Here is a 20,224-nt window from a genome sequence, read left to right as displayed (position 1 = left end):
ATCGCGTGGTGACGGTTTTATGTGTTGTAAACGTCACATCCCACGTGATTTCTGACTGGGTGTGGAAAAAGTTTAACTTGTACATTTTTTTCTGTCTCAAACAGAAAGTTTTAAACTGAGATGGAATTGCTCTTCAGTTTAATGATAAGTGTATACAATATATACGTTATTATGAAAGAAAATCTAACGTAACGGTTAGAGTTAAAACAATTGGTCAATTTATAATTTAGTCGATCGACAGAGAATTGATCGTCAACTATTTGATAACTTATTATTCGTTTGAGTCACTTTTCAACAGAAATACCAAACATAACCCAGTTTTAGCCTCTCAGTTGTGAGGATTTGTGTTTTTTTACTGCTGTTTTGTGTTTTGTTTTGTCTAATACAATAGTAAATTCATAATTTGGGAGTTTTGGACTGCTGGTTGGACAAAACAAGATATTTGAAACCATCAACTTGGTCTTTAGGAAACTGGAATTTTTCACTAATTTCTGACATTCATTATAGTATATATTTTTTGGTGTATTTATCGATGTTTTGTTTTACCAATCTTATTCGATAGGCCTACTGTGGATCTTACATGTTTTGTGATCCTTGATTCTCTTCACATTTTGTCTGATTAATTTTAAGTCCGTATTATATGTTTGGTAACCTCTAAGGTTCACGGTCCATGTGGTGCTGCTATCCTGGCCAAGACACTCACAAAATACTATGTGAAACTCTTGGCTGCCTTGAAATTGCAAGTTGACTTAATTAGTGTTGAACAGCCTTGTTAGGTATTCACTCATCAAATGTCTTGTCATGTCTTACAGAAGCTGGTCAAATCACAAGTCAGTGTCTGCAAACTTTTCTGCAGTTTGATCACAAATATGTCAGCATGCCAATTCATGTCAAATGTCATAAACATGATGTCAGATATGTCAAGAGGAGGAATGGTTCCTAGTAGTTATAGTTATTAATGATACATAATATGTTTATTTCAGTGCCTCAGTAAATCAAAATGAATGAATTACTGTCAGGTCTGCTTTGATGCAGAGATATGCAAAGTTTACCAGCCTCTAAACTTATTTTCAAGGAAATTAATAACTGAGGCTTGGTTGGGATCTTATTCCACAAATAATTTGAACATATCTGATCTCTCCTGGAGGACATTTAGGGGGCATGAGCCGACAGCGAATCTAAATATTTAATGGATTAATGATGTGATGGAAAATTTTCTGACTTAGATGAAGCAAAATACATTCATGCTTGCTTTCCTGTACTTTTCCTGGTGAAACAAAAGGGCAATAAAAGGTCAAATAAGAATAAGAGATGCCATTACCATAAAGCACACTGATACATCACTTCATTTTCAATCAAAAAGAGAACTGTATGTCCACTTTCCACATCAAAGATGGACAAACCCATAAATATCTCATGCACTAGCCTCCAGAAATTTGGTTTTATGTTATTATGTATAACAAAGCAGCAAGTCAAACACCAGAACTACAGTCCCTTATAAAGTTACTCATAAAAAACAAAAAACAAAGCAAAAACAGTTTTACAAAACAATCCTAGCGTAAGCACCATTTATCCAGAGCTTTCGACTGCATTTCAGTCTCCTGTCGTGGGTGAATGAGCGAACACCATCGGCTGATGAAGACCCTGAGATGTGGTTGACAGCCCAAGAAAAGAATCTGGTAAGTGGACCTTGAGTTAAGACTATTTCCAAGGTCAAGAATGAGCTTTCATGCTCCAAAAACCTATGTATTTCAAAAATCTGAAATTAGATGAATCGTAATCATGGCTTTTAAACATGGCTATTTTCAAGTAAACCCTGTGTTCCTTGTCTTAAGCAGATGTCTCATTGTGTTGGTGTCCACTTGATAAAATCTGCATATTTGCAAATAATCATAAGCTTGAAACTGACGTCCTACTGTAGTTGAGTAGCGAACATGTAGATGAGCTGGTTTCAGGTTGCACAGAGAGGCGCAATTACAGACAGGACAGTGCGCTCTCCTCCTCCAGCTCCATCACTGCCATTCCTGTTTCTGTCACTAGGGAGAGACTCTGAACTAGGAAAGCTGTTGTTACCAAGCTCAAAGGGTCCCACAGCAGGCTGGTAGTGTTCAGAGTCTGCACCGCACCGCCATCCGCACACTGGCCTGCGGGACGCGTCGCACTCTCCGTCCGGGATGGAGAAAGACGCCTCTGAACCGGACCCATCCCGCCAGCGGAACGGGTTCGTGGGCGTGCTGTACGGGGAGTTCACCGACATGCTCAACGACAGGGTCCGGTACTCAGTGAGCCTGACGGAGAGCGCCCTGACCATCCAGAAGATCTCCTCGTCACCCGGCCGGACTAAGATGGTTCTTAACTTGACCGACTGTGTCGGCTGCCGGGCGTACCGAGGGCCGGACAGCGCGGACGTCGGCGCCTACTTTACAGCCTATTTCTACCCGTTCAAAAGACGGTGGATGAGCGCCGGAGTGGCCCGGCAGCGAGTGGAGCAGTGCTTTCGGGTCGCGCTGGTCCAGGACCCGCTCGCCAACCTCCAGGAGGCTGAGAGGTGGGCTCATGCCATCAGAGATGCCTCTGTGATGCAGGCACCCCGGAGAGAAGGTGAGCAGTGTGGGGACATGGGTCACATTTTCAAGCCCCCTTAAATTAATTTAAACACGCAACTTAATATTACAAAAGGCATATAGACTATATCAATCTGAGTGGGCTATCACATATTATTTTTCTGTGGATATGAAAAATATCACAAAGTAGGCTACAATAAGGTTGGTCACTATAAGCACCACAGTGGTATTTGAATATTTTGATGGTCATCACAGTGATTTTACTTCTTCTTCTATGTCTTTCTCCAACATTCCTTCAGCGAGGTCAACCTGTAACAGTAGGCTAAGTAGACTGACTTCCCTCTCAAAAAGCCCCACATGTTACTTCAACCATAGTGCACCTTCCTTTTTTACCAAAAAAACAGGTTTGGCAGAGAGGCTGCACACATTCCTTCTGCTCTCACTAACCTGCTCTACCTGCCATGAAAGGAGATCCACCTGCCTGCAGCAACTACAGCTGCCTCATTCATCCACACAGACCATGTGAGTGATCATTCTGGATCTGGAGCTTACTGCAAATGCACACGCAAACATGCACACACAAACTCACAAAACTGATCACTTAAGTAGTTAGATTTTCAACTGATCCTCTGTCAGCACAGAGTGTAGCCGCTGCTCAGGCTTCATTATCTCTGCTCCGTAAAAATTCCCACTGAGAATTTATTGTTGATGGGTGGAAAATCACATCAAAACAAAGCCCGTTTTTCATCCTGCTGAGCAGCAGCTATGTCTAATTAGGTCTCGTCATGTCTTCCTCTGTTTAAAATGCAAGCTGTCCTCAGGTTCCTTTGTCTTCTGATCTCATTAGCTTCCTCTGTGCTTCACCCTGGTATACAGTGAGAAGTAATTAACATGAATACGCTATAAGAAGTGTTTACACAGCTAATTACCCCCATCACTCATTAGGGAGGATGTGGTGATACTTTGTGACGACGAAGTAAAACTGTCACATGGGGGTACAAATTCTGAATCCAGCATGTCAGGTCAGGTAATATCCTTTCCCCCATACAGAAATATTTAACTGTTTGATATATAAAGCAGGCATGCACTCCTGGGCAGCCAGCGCAGTTCAAACGAAAAAAAGCGGATATTTGACTTGGCAGTGACTAATTCGGAATGTTGGTTGCCAAAGATGGAGGAAAGTGTTAGCAGAGGGATAAGGAATGAGGTCGCCCTCCTGGTAGCAGCCTCCAGGTGTACACTGCAAACACAGAGAGAGACTGACTGGGCTCTGTGTGATCCCTCTGGTCTGCAGCCAGCAGGAGTTTGGGTTTCAGCCCTGTATGGTGGGCAGGTAGGCAGGCAGATGGTAACCGGAGAGGTAACTGTCACTGTTCTCTTACTGGACTCATCAAAGAGCTCCAGCTTGGGAGGATTTCAAATCACACACTACTAATGAACCATCTAACAGTTTGTAGCGTAGTCCTTTTTTTTTTTGTCTTTTCCCTTTTTTTTTGCCTCTTCACTCCACTGATGTGATCACATCATTAATGTATAAGCTTGTTTTAGCATTCCAGATCCAGGTCAGCCAATAATACTGTATTTAACAGAATATATTATGTGTTTTAAATGAGTAATGTTGTGTTAATAGATGCGGCAGAACGTGTGGCTTTACTGCCTCGTCGTAGAGGGTGTATGAAAGTCAGTGTGATTCACTAATCCCTCATAGTGCATTTACCCCTAAGTTAATTGCATGTCATCTCATCTGGCATTGCAGATAGAAAGGTTGGATTAAAAGTGCAACTGCGGCGCAAGATTTGTGTTTAGTCAGAGAGCTGAAGTGAAAAGTGTAAAGACAAAATTTAATATGTGAAAGTGTAGTTTGCTCCTTTTCTAGTGGCTTGCAGTGAGGTTGTAACTTAACTAATTCACTCTAATTTAGTTTGTGTGTAGAAATCTGTCACACTGATAGTCTCACTTGGGTTTTTACTCTCTATCGCAGGCTCAGTGGAATGAATGAGCCGTAAATAATGAAGTGCATACACTATGATACAGTCCTGCACACGCTAATGGTCTGCTTAAAGGCTCCACAGTTAGATTGCATGCAAAGGAGCAAAGAATTGAGATGATGGTTACTGTCTTCATTGCTACTGGCTGTATCATTTTCTGCTTATCAAACATCTGGTTGGAGGCCAGTGACAGATTTCACATTTATACATTGTAGAATTATTTTGATTCCATTGGTGCAACACTGTTGCGATAGCATTGTTCATTGTCCTAATTTTTTTTCCAAACTTCTGCCCCAATACACCCTTACAATGTGCAAATTCCTTCAAGCTACTCCAGTGCCAGTGCGAGCATGATCCTTGCACCAAGTGTGTGTGTGTGTGTGTGTGTGTGTGTCGGGGTAACAAATTGGAGCGTGCTAAAGAGAAGGAAGGGAGGAAAGAGGGAGCGGTATGTTCAGATCTCACAAAAATCAACAACTGTGTTTTTTTCCGCAGCAGTGGCAGGGTCAGGTGTGTGATATCTCCTCCCTGGGGCTCAGCTGAAGCTGCTGTGGCTTCCTGGGTGAAGGAGACAAGAGCTGACTGCGTCACTAGACAACCTCTCACCCCAACCAGCATCTCGGTCCCCCCGGAGGCTTCGTCTCCTCCTCTGTGACACACGGCTCTGATGGCCTGTCAACGCTTACCCCCACCCCCCATCCCCTCCCTCCCCTCCCAGTCTGGTGATGCCTCAGTGGGCAGTGGTGTTTATGCTCTTTCAACCTCTTCCCCTCCTCTCCAGCAAACACTCACCCAACCTTGGAATGCAGCTTGTTTGCAGTCTGAATATAGCGTCACTCCTCAAGAAGCCAGCTTTCATTGGAAAAGCCCAAATATTTGTCTCTGATCCAAAATGTTTTTTGAAAAGCTACATATTTTTTAACAAATCCCACCTGTACTGCAGCATGGCAAATCTCATCTTTATTTAGCTTTTTTTTTAAAAAAAAAATCTGCACAGCGATACACTTGTGGCAACGAGATGATAAAGTAACTCCTCTCTGTCACCTCAGCACTTGTTAGCACTGACACATTGACACATCCAGTCTATCTGTCGCCTGTCTGCCTGCATGTGTGTTTACACACTTGTAACTGTGAAATACACCCACTGCAGTTTCAAGTTTGCTTGCCAGTGTGACAGGGTAGGATGTGCCCACAGGAATCTGACATCACATCACAGACCTATTTCCAATACACTCAATTTCTCACACTCATATGCTGCATCTATCTTTCTGCCCCTCTCTCTACCACACACACATACACGGCCGAGGAGGAATGTCTGGGAAAAAGGCGTTTTCAAGAGAATTTAGGGCATTCAACAATAATGGAAATCGAAGCATAAATTTATCAATATAATATTGAGCTGCCTTGATATTTTGAGTCTTTTTGGTTGTAAAGTTTAAAATACTTTAAATCATTTAAACTATAACCTATATATGAGCTTCATAGTTTCATAGTGCATATTCAAGCAGAAACATTTGCTCTCTGATTTTATATGCAGTTTATAACTTGCATATAAAGTATTATGACAGTAAATCAAACATGCCACTGATGTTGAAACTATTCAATGTCCTGTGCAAAGTGAATGATCATTAACAATCTCCAGATTTGGCTCCTTCTACACTTTACACAGTGAGAGTAATGGCTGCAATTTAATATCGAATGTAATATTTACTAGATCCACAACAAGTAGTCGATTAATCGGTCAGTCAATTGACAGAGAAAACATGTCCAAGTTCTCTGATTCCAGCTTCTCAAATGTGAATATTTTCTGATTTATTTAGTCCTCTATGATAGTAAACCAAATACTTTTGGGTTATGGACTGTTGGTCAGGACAAAAGAAGACATTTGAGGACGTCAGCTTGGGCACTTTGGAAATGGTGATCATCATTTTTCACCATTTTCTAACGTTTTATATAAAAGACTAATCGAAAACAATCAACAGATTAATCAATAATGAAAAAATCATTAGTTGCAGTCTTAATATTTGCACTCAGTTGACAGACTGACCGTCGTGAGGGTTATAATGTTCAGTTTTTGTTAAAAGTTTTAGAGTTGATTCAACTTTCTTGTCGTTTTGGAGGTGTGCTGTTGTCAATGTAATTGTAGTGTGTGATTGAGTGTTTCTAACACTTGTTTTCCACCTTATTTTTATGTGTGTGTGAGTAGATTAGAAAAACCTTTCAATCACCTCATGAAGGCAGAATTTATTGCTATGCTATATATTAAACTGCACCTATTAAACCGGCAACTGGCTGTTCATAATCAGCAGTTCATAATCAATGAATGCAAATGAATGCAAAAGAGTTACATAAGGCCACATTATGTTATCTTAATGTGGACAGTGTGTAAAGTCAGGTTTTATATTGGGATTATGTTTCCCACCCTCTAAGTTATTTAAAGTTGGGGTAGGCAGTTTTTTGGGTTGTTTTTTTTTTTTGCATCATCGGGCAAAAATTCCATGATAACCTTTCAGCATATTGTAATTCAAGTGGTTTGAGAGAAAACTAGACTTCTGCACCTCCTCTTGTCTCTGCATTCAGGCTTTAGAAAATCTAGCCCGTGATGAGAGACTTTAGGCCAATCATGGGTCATTTTGGAGAGAGGGCGTTCCTATTGGCTGGTCTACAAATGCACATGCGCAGTCACTTCCCTTCAAATGGTGCAAGTCTGATTCAATGGCGGAAAATCCTGGAAAAAAAGTTTCTATTCCAGCATTGGCAACAACTGCCTACACTTCTCCGCCTGCCAGAGCTTCTCCTCCAGGGTCAGCCAGGCTGCCTGTTGCCACTGCAGGTTCTCTATAACCGCCTCGAGCTTCATGCCACCGCTGCCAGGCTGGTGTGACTGTGCACCGGGGAACAGGCTGTGAAAAGAGGCGGAGGGAGCCTGGAGGGGAAGGCTGCTGGCGGAATGATACAAGGCAGCAGAGAGAGAAGCGGAAGGTTTTGTATTTTGTTTGTTCAACTCGCCTAATGCAGCTTTAACGCAACTGAGTTAATAAGTAAATTCTGTTATATGACAAGTGCGAGATGAGTGTGAAGCTGCAGCATGATAATTAGACTGAACTGATATTTCATTATTCATTATTCTACTTGAATCGCTCGAATAAATCAGACATGTTGGCAGAGATTTAGAGATCTGGAATCAGGATGCTGAAGATGCAGGACGAGAGAGACGAACATCTGTGTTTTAGGTGTAATGAATTCCAGTGAATGATGCCAGAAGAAGATGCTGTATTTGTTTTGAGAAACAAGGATTTCAGCATTAGGTAGGGCTGGGCAAAATATCACAATATTTTTGACCAAATACTTCGATATTGATTTTGCAACCGTATTGTAGGGATGACTATTAGCGCTTTCACAAAATACACAATGAGATTTTTTATAAATAATCATCAGTAATGTGGATATAATGACTAAGTGGGTAAAGGCAAATAATAGAACAGCTATAATAGTCTGGTAAGTTCAGAAAATTACATCACTTTACTGTAATGCTGCTTTTAAAACCAGGAAAAGACAACACTTATGCAATATCACGATATTAAGATATCCAAAACCTGAGACGATATCTAGTCTCATATCACGATATCGATATAAGCCCTAATTTCAGGTTTGACCTTTTGAGGGGCATCTGTGTTGGTTTATTAAGCCATTCAGCTCGGCACACTTGAGTGCAAAACCTGATTCTAAAGCTCTTTCACTGTCAAAAGCCAGTTTCCACTATTGTAGCTGATATTCTGGAAGTGTGGAGAGGGCCTTTTGTGTCTGAAAGCCACATTGTGCTCTGATACAAAACAACGGTGACCCTGTGTGGGTGAATGGAGGCAGAGTTTGGCATGTGCCTGTGTGTTTTCGCGCTCTCTCCTCACTCTTCCTGCGTGGTTCACACCTCTTTTCTCTTTCATAACTCGTGTCCTATCAACATGAGCCAATTGAGTTAGAGGGAGGCAGCGGCAGCATTACATCACAGGTCTCAGTGTTGGAAATTGAGGCTCCGCACCGTCAGGAAGAAAAACACTTAGAGTAGACAGATGTCAGTGAGTCAATACTGTTTTGTGTATAGTTGCTCTATCAGCACCAAACTGGCGGAAATGACTGCATCTCTGTTGATTCACTGACTTTATAGGAAAGAGGTGATGGAATTTAACCTCCCGTGCGTTTTCTTCTTCTGATAATTTTGTCAGCCAGATGCCAAATGTCAGCAACACCTGCAGCCAAATCATTATGGTGGAAAGACTATACTGATACTGAACTTTCTGTCCTCCTCACCCCAAAATGGAATGTTTTTTTTTATTTTTATTTTTTTTATTGTTCTCTGATTCATTTGATATGGTGTCTGGTGAGTCTGTCTCTGCTGTAAAGGTCAAGGGCATCTGCTGCAAAATCCACCCTCCAGAGAGGCACAGCTTCTCTCCAAATTCACTTTTAAAAGTTCATTCTTGCTACAGATCCTTGTAGGGCCAGCCAGTGGCTAATCCTGCACATAAATATGGATTGAAAAAGAATCCAGTAACTATTTGTGGTGAAACAAATAACTCATTACAACAGATTTTATTAATAACATGCTTTACTTGCCGTTACTCTTAACAGACACATCGTGCACAAGCAACATTCTCCTCTCTTTTTTCTCTCTTCCTATCTTTGATTTGTTTCTTTGATTTCATCCATATATTCCTTTTTTTTAAGCCTAATGTCAGTCTGTCAGTCAATCCATTTGGTCCAGTCTGAAATATCTCAATGACTGATGTCTGATGGAATGCCATGAAAGTTGGTTTGTAAAGACATTCATGTTCCTGAGAGGATGCCTTTTCCTCTGGCACCACCATGAGATTCATATTTGTGATTCTGAGGGAAAAATCATCAACCATTGGATGGATTATCATGAACTTTGGCTCAGATATTCATGTGACCCACAGGAGAATTTGTAATAACTTTGGTGATTCTCCTGACTTTTCATCTAGGGCCATCATAAGTTCAAAATTTTAATTTGTCCAATACTTGACAATTCCTAATTCCTAACTAATGACATTTCCATCAGCCACAACTGTAAACTCTGTTTAGTGGTAATTTGCTAATGTTAGCATGCTAACATGTCAAACATTATACCTGCTAAAAATGCTAAATGTTAGCATTTAGCTCAAATACAGCCTCACAGAGCTTCAACCATGGTTGTGATCTCTTAGTCTTGTTTTAATAACACACTTTTCCTCTTTCCTGTCTTTAAATCGTTACTTTTTTCATCCATTACATAATCCATTGTCATATTATATATTATCACTTGAATATTAAACTGCATTTAATATACCACTATAAACAGCACGGAAGCAGTTTGAAACTGGGTAAGTCAGCAAACATCCATCTTGCAAAAGTGCCCTTGAGCAAGATGCTGAATGCCTACCAACCCCTGGGTAATGAAGTACAGTCACTCCATTACTGTGTATTCCCTTGAGAGACGCGAGCAACAGGAGGATTACCTCATGGGGATGAATAAAATGTCACGGAACTTCTATTAATAATCGGTACGATCCCGAGTGAGAGTCATCTGCAAGACCTCTCTGAAAAAAAGAAGCACGTCACATTAACATTAAGCATCGTCTATCTGAATGCTGTCACAGCCTATGACTTTACTGTTTCGTGTGCTGTTTTTTTTTCATAGTGCATTTCTGTGCCACAGATAGCCCAAGGGACGAGGCTGTCCTTATACATTCTTTGACATATTTGATCATGCATAAGACCTCTTCTTGTCTTCTTGCTTCATCTCTATCCTTGCCTTCACTCACAATCATCTCCCTCTCTCTCCGTGTCTCTCTCAGGTGTGGTGTACACGGAGGTGCGTCGTCCTTGCAGAGTCATGATACTGGTGAACCCTCACAGCGGACGCGGCCAGGCTCTACAGCTCTTCACTGGCCACGTGCAGGGCATGCTCACCGAGGCCGCTGTCCCCTACACACTCGTCATCACAGGTCGGTACCGCTCATACACACACACACACACACAAATATGTTTCCTCATGCATTTAGATGACACTCTTCTCAAGATCACCTTGATGTGAAATGATGTTGAAGGGATTAAACCTTCAATCTCAGGATAGGACAATTACACTGAGAAGTAGGCCATGCTAGCTGCCTCTAACACACACTCACGCACACTTAAGTTGGCATGAACAAAGTTTAATCTCTGCAGTGATTATGCATCATTTGTGTGATCAAAAATGTACAGGGCACACGCTCAGCAAACATGAGTATGTACACACACACACACGCACACACACACATACATCTGCATGCACTCGAGCACACTGATTCAAGTCATTTCAGTCACCCCAACTGCTTCACATTCTGCATGAGTTGCTGGTGGCTTTTTGTGACCTTAAACTGTGTCGTGTGTTGGTTACTGTCATCTGTGGTTCTGAACTCCAAGTAACCTCTCCCTGAATACCAAGGATCAGCAAGGGAACCAGGGAAGGCTTGAATGCCAATGAAAAAAAAAACGTAAAGGGCATCATTTACCCTTTACCCTCCACTCCAACCCCAGCACAGACAGGATCAACAATTAGGTAGGCATCAGCTGTCTCCTCCAGCATCAGTTCGGTAGCGCTTCAGCTGAATTTCTGCCACAGCTCAAAGCAAAGTTTAATATGACAGAGAATATGGAGTAAAAGGAGGGAGAATCTGTGTTTGTTTATTTCAGAAATAGTGCTGATGCGCATGCAGGCTCTGTGTATGGACTCCTGGGGCTTAAAGGAAGGTCATCAGCTGGACGGTGATGAAAAAAGACAGCGTAATTACAGACGTCTACCCAGGCCAAAAGAACAAAGCGCAACAGAAGAGATGGGGGGGAGAATATGGGTCGCTGAGGGCGTTAGTGGTTGGATACGGTGTCCAGTCAGATGTGACTATGAGCGGATTAACTGGCACAACCCACTTACCCTGCACACAGCTCCTTGATGAATGTATCACAGAGCCTTTGCCCGAGGAAGGACAAGTACCAATGGAGGAGCCTCTTGTGTCAGCGTGTACCTTTTACATAGTGTATGAAGCATCCAGTGCACCAAGCTTCTTCTATCTTTACCCTGGTTAACCTCAGAAGAAGGCAGAAGAGTAAGACATGAGGAGGAAATTGCTGCATTTAAAGTGAAACAACTTTAATTTACCCCGCCAAAAAAAAAAAAACTGAGTGTGTATTCATGTATCGCCTTAACAGAGTGTAAATATCAGCCAGCATCTGTGCAGCTCAAAGAAGACTCAACAAAGCAGCAGTGAACATGATGAAAGGTTATTGTATGAAAACTATGCCACCGCTTTCTTCAGGTCGAGGTTGGCGTGTTAGTGTTTGGCAGTGACCCTTGAATAAGGAAGTAGCTGGGAAGTGAAGCATCAGCCTGAGCCCAGGCAGGCTGCAAGTGCTGAGTCAGCTGTGCAGTGCAGTTTACTCCCTCTGCCTCTGTCTGTCAACACAGCACTGCATCACCGTCTCCAGCCTCCCCCAGCACGTACAGTAGCAAACAAACAGTGCCGGCGGGAAAGGGACAGGTAGAGGTTGAGCAAAGGGAAAGGAAGGAAAGGAGAGAAGTTTTCATATTTCAGTTCTGTCTTCAATCAATACTTGATCAATACTGAAGCAGGAAAATGTTGCTTTCGTGACGGCTGCATATCAATACTTGCCTTCCTCTTATTCTCTCTCTCTCTAAATCTATCTCTTTTCCTCTTCCATTTACACACACAAACGCGCACCACTACGCTGGGGAGTCTCGGCTGTAGACTTTAATGTTGGCGGGATGAGCCAGCAGAGACCCCCTGCAGAGGGACCAACTCAAGGACGCTGCCAATAAATCTAGGCTGCATAAATAGTTCAGTCCTCCGCCGGCGCATTAACCAACACTCGCATGCATCCAATGAGTGCACACGCACACACTTGCTGATATTTGTCAGTCACAGATGTTTGCAGGGCAGCTTAGCTGCCTCGGAGCTGTTGAGTAGCCACTGGACGGGCTAATGTGATATGTCTGGCCTGATAAGGGGAAATTGAATCTCTTTTCTGCCTAATCTCCCTGATCCTACCCCAGGGGCTGGCGATAAAGGGAGCATGTCTCTCTTTCTCTGTTTTTTTTTTTTTTCTTTCTTTTTTTTGGTCGTCATTTTTCGTGTTTGCCTCTTTTATTTTTCTCTCTTCTACTTGTGTCCTTCAGAGCACCAGAACCACGCACGGGAGCTGGTGAAGAAGGCGGACCTGTCACAATGGGACGCCCTGGTTATCATGTCGGGAGATGGGCTTCTGTTTGAGGTGCTTTGACTATAACCAGCCTACTGCTGTTCCACAGTTACACAACAGTCAATCAATCACTGATGGAAAAGATGTAGACCCTCATGTTTCTATTCTTAGCGTTTTTCAGAATAGGCCTGTAAAAATTTAATTTGCATTCAGATGTGACAAAAGAGCTCAGTGCCAGCACTAAAATGTGTGTCCCGTGCTTGACTCACAAGTTGTAGCTATTAAAGAAAAGAAAGTTTTTTGTATGTTTTTTGTCATATAGAGACAATACTTTCTATTTAGGACCATGGTCTGCTTCTGTTTTTGTATTTGTTCTTGTTCATTCAGGTGATAAATGGTCTAATGGATCGAGAGGACTGGCAAGAGGCTATCCAGACCCCTCTGGGGATTCTACCAGGTGGCTCAGGCAACGCCCTGGCTGCCTCCGTCCACCACTACTCTCAGTGAGTCAGTCCATTAATGAGTCATTTAAATGCATGGATTAACGGTGCAAAAGAAGAGCAAAGAAAAACCTTCCTCAGCCCCAAAAAGAATGATTTATCTCCTTTTCTGTGTAATTATGGCAAAGGCTGACTGGGCACATCACTCCTCAGGAGGGGGGAGAGACAGAGGGGCAGACTGGAACTGCTTCACTGTGCAGCGGGAGGTCATTTCAGGCTGCCGATAACTCTCAAAGGAATGATGTAATGGGTTTAGAAACTCGGCACATTATGAGTGATTATAGTCCAGAATGCAGCTGTGGAACCAGTCGGCCCAGCACATACCCAGGGTGTCATCTCCCTCTACTGGCTGTTTGTTAGCACAACAGCAAAGAAAAAACTGGAATTGTTCGAGGGCACAGGTGTGGCATCACCACCAATCCATTTAGATATAAGATTTGAAAGGTTTTAGGCAAAAAATGTCCAAGTTTAGGCATGCGTTAAGACCTAGAAGGGACCAAAACCAGTGGACTAAATGTGCGATCTCTGCACATGCAGCTCGTTCTACCCGGACATACACATACATACACACATATTTCTTATATTTAAAGGAAAAAGTTGGTGGTATGTTATATTTTTATTATTGTCAACAAATCTCATAAAAAGACCAAGAGTATTTCCTCGGTTGCCAAAACCTGATATAGCTTATTCCCGTGTGCCATAGAGCTCCACGGTTGTCCAAAAAACATTAAAAACACATAAATGAGACACACCGTTGCACACTTTCCTTTATTATGACAAACATGGGCACTGTATTTTATTTTAAAAATAATCTCAAACACAGCATTCTGTAAATACTCTTGTATTAATGGATTAATCCGCATCTGAAAATAGTCCCCAACAAATGCTCTATTTTCTCATGTTTGAATAACCTTTGCTAAAAACTACAGTGCCCAGCTGTTTTATGAAGTTACTGACCCTTTTTTAAAGATTAAACTATATATTTGTGAGTCTTCAGTAAGAAGGAATAGACTTGGGCTGAGTGCCAAAGAAAGAGGTTAGAGAAGTTAAAAGTACTGCGTGACGCTTTAATCCATTGTTGGTTTTGGCACTTTTGTGGGATTTGTTGACGGTACTAAAAATATGAAATAACACCAGCTGTATCCTTAAGATTTTAAACAGCTAGAAGAATTATTAAAAGAATATTGCACAACTAGTGTAATTTGTTTGGCTCAAAAATGTATCAAAGTAAAAAAATATATATATAAAATTAATATATAGAGATTATTGCATTTATTACACAGATATATTAATCCATAGTACTGTCTTGTGATGTTGTGTCATGCTATGTTTGCCTCTCTGACTCTTGATTTGTATAAATCTTCCTCAGGTCACCCCCAGCATGGAATGAGGAGCTACTATTGAGCTGTGGTTTCATGCTGTGCAAGGGTCTGGTTGGCTCCCTGGACCTGGTGTCGATCCACCTGGCCTCTAGGCAGCGTGTCTTCTCCTTTCTCTCCCTGGCCTGGGGCTTTGTGGCTGACGTCGACATTGAGAGCGAGAAGTACCGCCATGTCGGAGCAATCCGTTTCCTTATGGGAACACTGGTGCGCCTGGCCTCCCTCAGAGTCTATCAAGGCAGGTTAGCGTACTTGCCTTTTAAGGAAGTGCCAAAACTTCCAAAAGGGAACATCAAGACTACCCAGCTGCCCTCCACACCTCAGCACCCCTCACTCTGCTCCTCCCTCCCCTGTCGGCTCATCCCCAACACCGCTCCAAACCAGAACTCTCGCCACAATTGCAACAGCACAAATTCCAACTACAACACCATCACCAACTCCTCCAACAACGCTATCACCACCAAAAGACCTGAAACTCAGAACGATGACAAGACCAGAGCACCAGTGGACTCTCTGCTACCAGGCCTGGACCAGCCAGTCCCTGAGAGCTGGACTGTTGTCAAGGAGGAGGACTTTGTCCTGGTGCTGGCTATTTACCAGTCTCACCTGGCCGAGGACCTGTGGACAGTCCCTGATGCGATGGCAGACGACGGGATGATTCACTTGTTCTACGTGACAGCGGGAATCTCCAGGCCTGCCCTCCTGCGTCTCTTCCTCGCCATGGAGAAAGGAGCCCACTTGGCGTGCGGCTGCCCACACCTGGTGTACGAAAAGGTGAAGGCCCTGCGGCTGGAGCCCATCTCTCCACAAGGCATGATCACTGTTGATGGAGAGATGGTGGAGTATGGGCCTGTTCAGGCTCAAATCCACCCTGGACTGGCCAGACTCATATATGGATGAACTCGGATTATCTTAATCTTTTTCTGGCTGTAGAGCTTTCTGGTTTGGCCTTTTACACTCAGTGTCAGTTTCTTTATGTATGCTGTGTTTTCAGAAGTGCCAAAGACATTTTGTCAGCCTCTGGAAATTCCTCTATTTTTCTACAAAAACAACTTGTCCTATTTTTATGGACCCCCCCCCCCCCCCACCCCCCCCCACCCTCACCGTCCTCTCTTTCCCTCAGTGTTCGATTCAGGGTCAAAGCCATGGATTGTTGTTCTTGCTGCTGGCTGGTCCCAGCTTAGAGGAATGGGGAGGGATTGTGTGCATAAGAGAGAGAGAGAGAGAGAGAGATCTTTATGTATGTTTGTGTACATGTGTGAGATTATGCATGGGGAGCTTTGGCACATAGCGGCGCGGCGCGGTTGCTGAGGAGTGCATTGTGCACTCTGCTGTCGGACCTCATAAGCATGACACACGTGAAGACAAGCACATTTACCCGTCCTGGAGGGCTCCAGCGATAAAAACCACGCCCCCTTGTACCATTGTACACCAGGCCGGCAATCTTCCTCCTGGGCAACAGCATCGCCTCCCCCTCGGTCTGATAAAGAGGAGCTTTCTGACTGAAGAGATATAAATCCTTTGGGGATTTGATGTTGACAAATCTTTAATCTTTTGCATAGTTTATATAAAAATCTCAAACAAAACCAGATCTAGTCACACTAAGCATTAGTACTCCCACCCCTCCCCTTCCTCCTTTCTGTGTAAGAAAACTTCCTCCAGCTGATAATGCATGAAGCGCTGGCCAGGCAAAAAGAAACTTGGCCAGCTGAGGTTACTCCTCCACCACTGATCCATTTCCTGTCCTGTACTTTCTCTTAACCCGCTTCATCTGGCTGCAACCATCATCAGACTGTAGGAACCACACACTCAAATACACTCTCTCACTTTCTTTTCCCCATCCCCCCTCCTCTTATGCACAGCTCCTCACATATGCTCACACACACAAACACACACACACACACACACACAAGTTCCCTTGCATCTCTGCAGCACTTAGTGAGGGGGAGGGGCATGGTCTGCTACTGTGCATATGATACCCTCTCTTCTTGCCATCTTAAGATTGTACTGTCTCTCCCTCCCTTGGTTAATGAGCCATCAGCACCTAATGTGTCCTTAATATTAAGCTTTACATCTGCAAAAGATTGCTACATAGAGTTGTTGTTGTTTTTTTTTCCAATCAAACAAAAGCTTGTACTGTAAGTGAGTTTCAGAGCTTACGCATTTTAACATGTATTAGAGTGGTTGAAGCACACGTAAAGCAGAGAGAGCAGGGTCTCACACTGGGTCAGTCAGCGTTGTATATCGAGAATCATGCGATCAATGTGAGCCATGCTTTGCTCCGCTCCGCTGTGGCCTTTTTCCCCTGTTTGTTGGTGCTGTGGTGATGAACATTAGTGCACTGGAGCAGAGGAGAGTGCAAATGTTAGCATTATCATCAGCAACCCCCCACACCCCCCCCACCTCCCCAACACCTTCCACTCTCTCACACACACATACACACACACACACACACACACACTCTCTCTCTCTCTCATATCAGTTTATTTCAGGTCATGATGACCACACCAGAACTGTTACACGCACAGGTATGCAGCATCTGAATATCATCACGTAGAGAGTGAGCTGTCTTTGCTGACCTTTAAGACAAATTCTGTTCTCAAAAAAAAAAAAAAAAACAGAATGTCAACAGGGTAAAAAAAAAAAAAGACCAACAAAATCACCTCTTATGCTGAAACTAAAACATAGAATGCGGTACAAAGGAATGATGATTATCAGCTTTTCAAGGTTTTGATAAGCAAATCAACGTCGTCATCCTGAGTGCGGCGCAGTCGATGCAATGAGCTGATAGCGCACATTACTTTTCTGCTGCTTTTTACGGTGGCCCAGAGGTGCAAAACGCATGGTTTCAGAAAACACATTTACAAAACCAAAGAACGCGTTACAAAATCAGAAAATATAACATTTCAGAAAACATTTGCAAAACCGAAAAACATATCAACAAATCAGAAAACACGACGACATTTCGGAAACACATTTACGGAACCAAAAGACACGTTAAATATCAGAAAACACAACAGCCTTTCAGAAAACACATTTACAAAACTGAAAAACACATTGCCAATGTAAGCATTTTCTGGATCTTGTGAAAAAGTGATTGGCTTCCACTGGAAGGAGCTTAAATACTATAAAGCTGTAATGTACTTGAAGTAGACCTGACTTAATATCTGTATATTTGGGTTTCCATCTTCACTGCAGTGCCGATTTTTGCCTATAACTTGATTTTACATCCTTACATTTACTGTATAATACTCGTAGCTACAATTCATGTACTTCTTCTACTAATACTGTATCCTCAGTGACGTTATCCAGGTGCTTTGAATGCATTCTCATGTTCTACAGGCTGTTTTTTTGCAGCTGCCCACACACACTGTTCATTACTAAATGTATAAAATGCATCTCATAAGGGTATAGATAAGCTATGCAAATGCCTCGTCATGGCTGCAGATATCTGGTGTGAGGGATCCCTCTGCTGGACTGCTCATATCACTGAAGGACATAGAATCAAGGTTTTATCCTGAAATATATCCTTATGATATACAACGCAATTTCCTCAAACTGCCACCTCTTTCCTGCTTTTTCGTATTTAATAATGATCATGAGTAGATTAGTCTTACAAGGTAGATTAAGCTCAGCTGCAGGAGACAGTGCATTCTTCATACAGATCTTCATGAATGAAAGCCAACATCCAGCTTATTGTAACTCATCATGAGAGAAATTTACTTGATACTTACATAAACACAGTTGCAAATAATAATCAATGTGAGCATCTTGGCGTAGGGTGTTGTTACACTACTGTTAACTTATGGTACTCTACTGTTAAATTGTTGTATTCCACTGGCTGCTGTAGTATAACAGCAGTTTTAAAGAAAAAAAAACACAAGTATGAATACTTGTCATCACTGTCATGGCATTTTATACATGATTTTTTTTTTTTTAAAAATGTCACAGTATGAACTGAAATGACAAAGCTTCCTGCTAACTTATTCAAAATCTCTTTGAACATTTGTGTCTTGCTATTGTATCCACTCTTATCAATAGCCTGAAATAATACGATGATTTACAGTAAGTGAAGTAAAGTAACGGATGTTTTTATTCGTTGTTTTGTTGTTTAATGTAGTGGTATAAACTGGTTTTTAATGCAGTAGTTCAGGGCATCCACGTAGTATGGTTGAATGTGTTTTACTGTCTGTAAAAAAAATGAAAAAAAAATGTTTTGGAAATGGTGTGCAACGTATTTGCAGCATTTCACTTTGAAGTAAGTGAAAATCGAGAATTTTTTTTTTCCAAAAATCTCTAAAAAGTGCCTTAGTCATTGTCCAAGACAGCCGATACAGTACGTGGTGCACAGAAAAACACACTGAGAAAAGGAGACAAGAAGTCTTTTAGAAAGAAATTCTTTTCATCAACTTTGTGTTATGATATTATCACTTGAAATTCTCACGTTTTAGCATTGTGAAAGAAAGTCTGTTGGTATGCATCAGTGTGACACTGAGGCTGCTCCAAGCTCTGATCTGTACAGAGTACATTACCAACATGAACGCTGACTCTCTATTCTTCATGATATGTGAAGCTCTCTGAAAAAAGAGAAGTTTGACTGGTTTTTAAAGGCTGTTACTACCATCATTAAACTGGCTGTCAACAACCAGGTATTCCTCATTTCCTTTTATTTTTCCTGTAATTTGTAGACTTCTTTTTTAAAGATCAATAAACATATTCATACAGTAAACAAGGTCTCTGTGCTTCTCTCTAACCATTTCATTCAATAAGGTGTGTGGCTCATGAGATTATTGCAGTAATAATATGTTTGTAAAAATATATTTGAAGTTTCTCAAGCTAAAAAGCTGAGATTTGAAGAACTAATCACAAAAAACAGACTTGCAATAGACTGATGGGGTTAAAAAAAATCATAGCCATCATAAATTGACAAATGATTATATAAAAGATAAGTGCTGGAAAATAAAATAATATTCATCATACTTTTTATACTACAAGTGAACTGAACACTGCTTGTTCATCTCATAATGTTATGTAACTGGAATGTGAATGAAAAAACTCAAAAACTGTAAAAATTTGTTTAATGTAAGGGATATCGGTGGGCAGATAGGAGAGAGTATGTTGGGTATCTGTGTGTAATTTTCTTCTTTTCTAATAGACACATGTTTTATCATCAAATTTTAATTTCTGGAGAGGAAAAACAGTGGACAAACAACATCTAGATTATAGGTTATGGAAACAAAAATTCTGATAGTGTAGTTATATTAAAAATATCCTTTCAAGGGAATGTGATTATAGCAGATGGTTATGTATAGTTATACTGGGTTCTGTATCCAGTATGTCAACACACTTCCCCGGTACAGCAGTTGACCACTAGACTAATTAAGAGCTGCTAAATTACAGTAAAGCACAAACCTGAGAGACAAGAGACTTTGACACCTCAAATATTTATATGCTATTCTAACAAAACTCTATATCCACAGTAGCACCGGCAAGTAACACGTCAATCTTTTATGTAAATTAAAATTCAAAGCATTATAGCCAGC

At 41.8% G+C, this 20,224-nt stretch overlaps 1 protein-coding gene across 1 annotated transcript; it reads left to right on the top strand.

The window, feature by feature from the left end:
* The first annotated feature begins 37 nt into the window (after positions 1–37).
* On the top strand, positions 38–18,549 carry LOC122967075 (sphingosine kinase 1). The gene is made up of 6 exons (XM_044331494.1): positions 38–1,679; positions 2,041–2,601; positions 10,405–10,554; positions 12,780–12,874; positions 13,190–13,305; positions 14,672–18,549. Exons 2-6 carry the CDS (start codon positions 2,175–2,177, stop codon positions 15,579–15,581), a joined length of 1,698 nt encoding a protein of 565 aa, XP_044187429.1. The 5' UTR covers positions 38–1,679; positions 2,041–2,174; the 3' UTR covers positions 15,582–18,549.
* The last annotated feature ends 1,675 nt before the right edge of the window (positions 18,550–20,224 follow it).

This window comes from Thunnus albacares, chromosome 17 (assembly GCF_914725855.1).
Source record: "Thunnus albacares chromosome 17, fThuAlb1.1, whole genome shotgun sequence".
Lineage (NCBI taxonomy): Eukaryota > Metazoa > Chordata > Actinopteri > Scombriformes > Scombridae > Thunnus > Thunnus albacares.
Note: the sequence above shows the minus strand (reverse complement) of the source record. Positions and strands in the feature narration are given on the sequence as shown.

Coding starts and splice junctions, on each gene's coding strand:
- LOC122967075 (XM_044331494.1), top strand. CDS start 2,175: ATGGAGAAAGACGCCTCTGAACCGGACCCATCCCGCCAGCGGAACGGG. Junction 2,602..10,404: donor GCAGGCACCCCGGAGAGAAG/GTGAGCAGTGTG, acceptor TGTCTCTCTCAG/GTGTGGTGTACACGGAGGTG. Junction 12,875..13,189: donor GAGATGGGCTTCTGTTTGAG/GTGCTTTGACTA, acceptor TTGTTCATTCAG/GTGATAAATGGTCTAATGGA.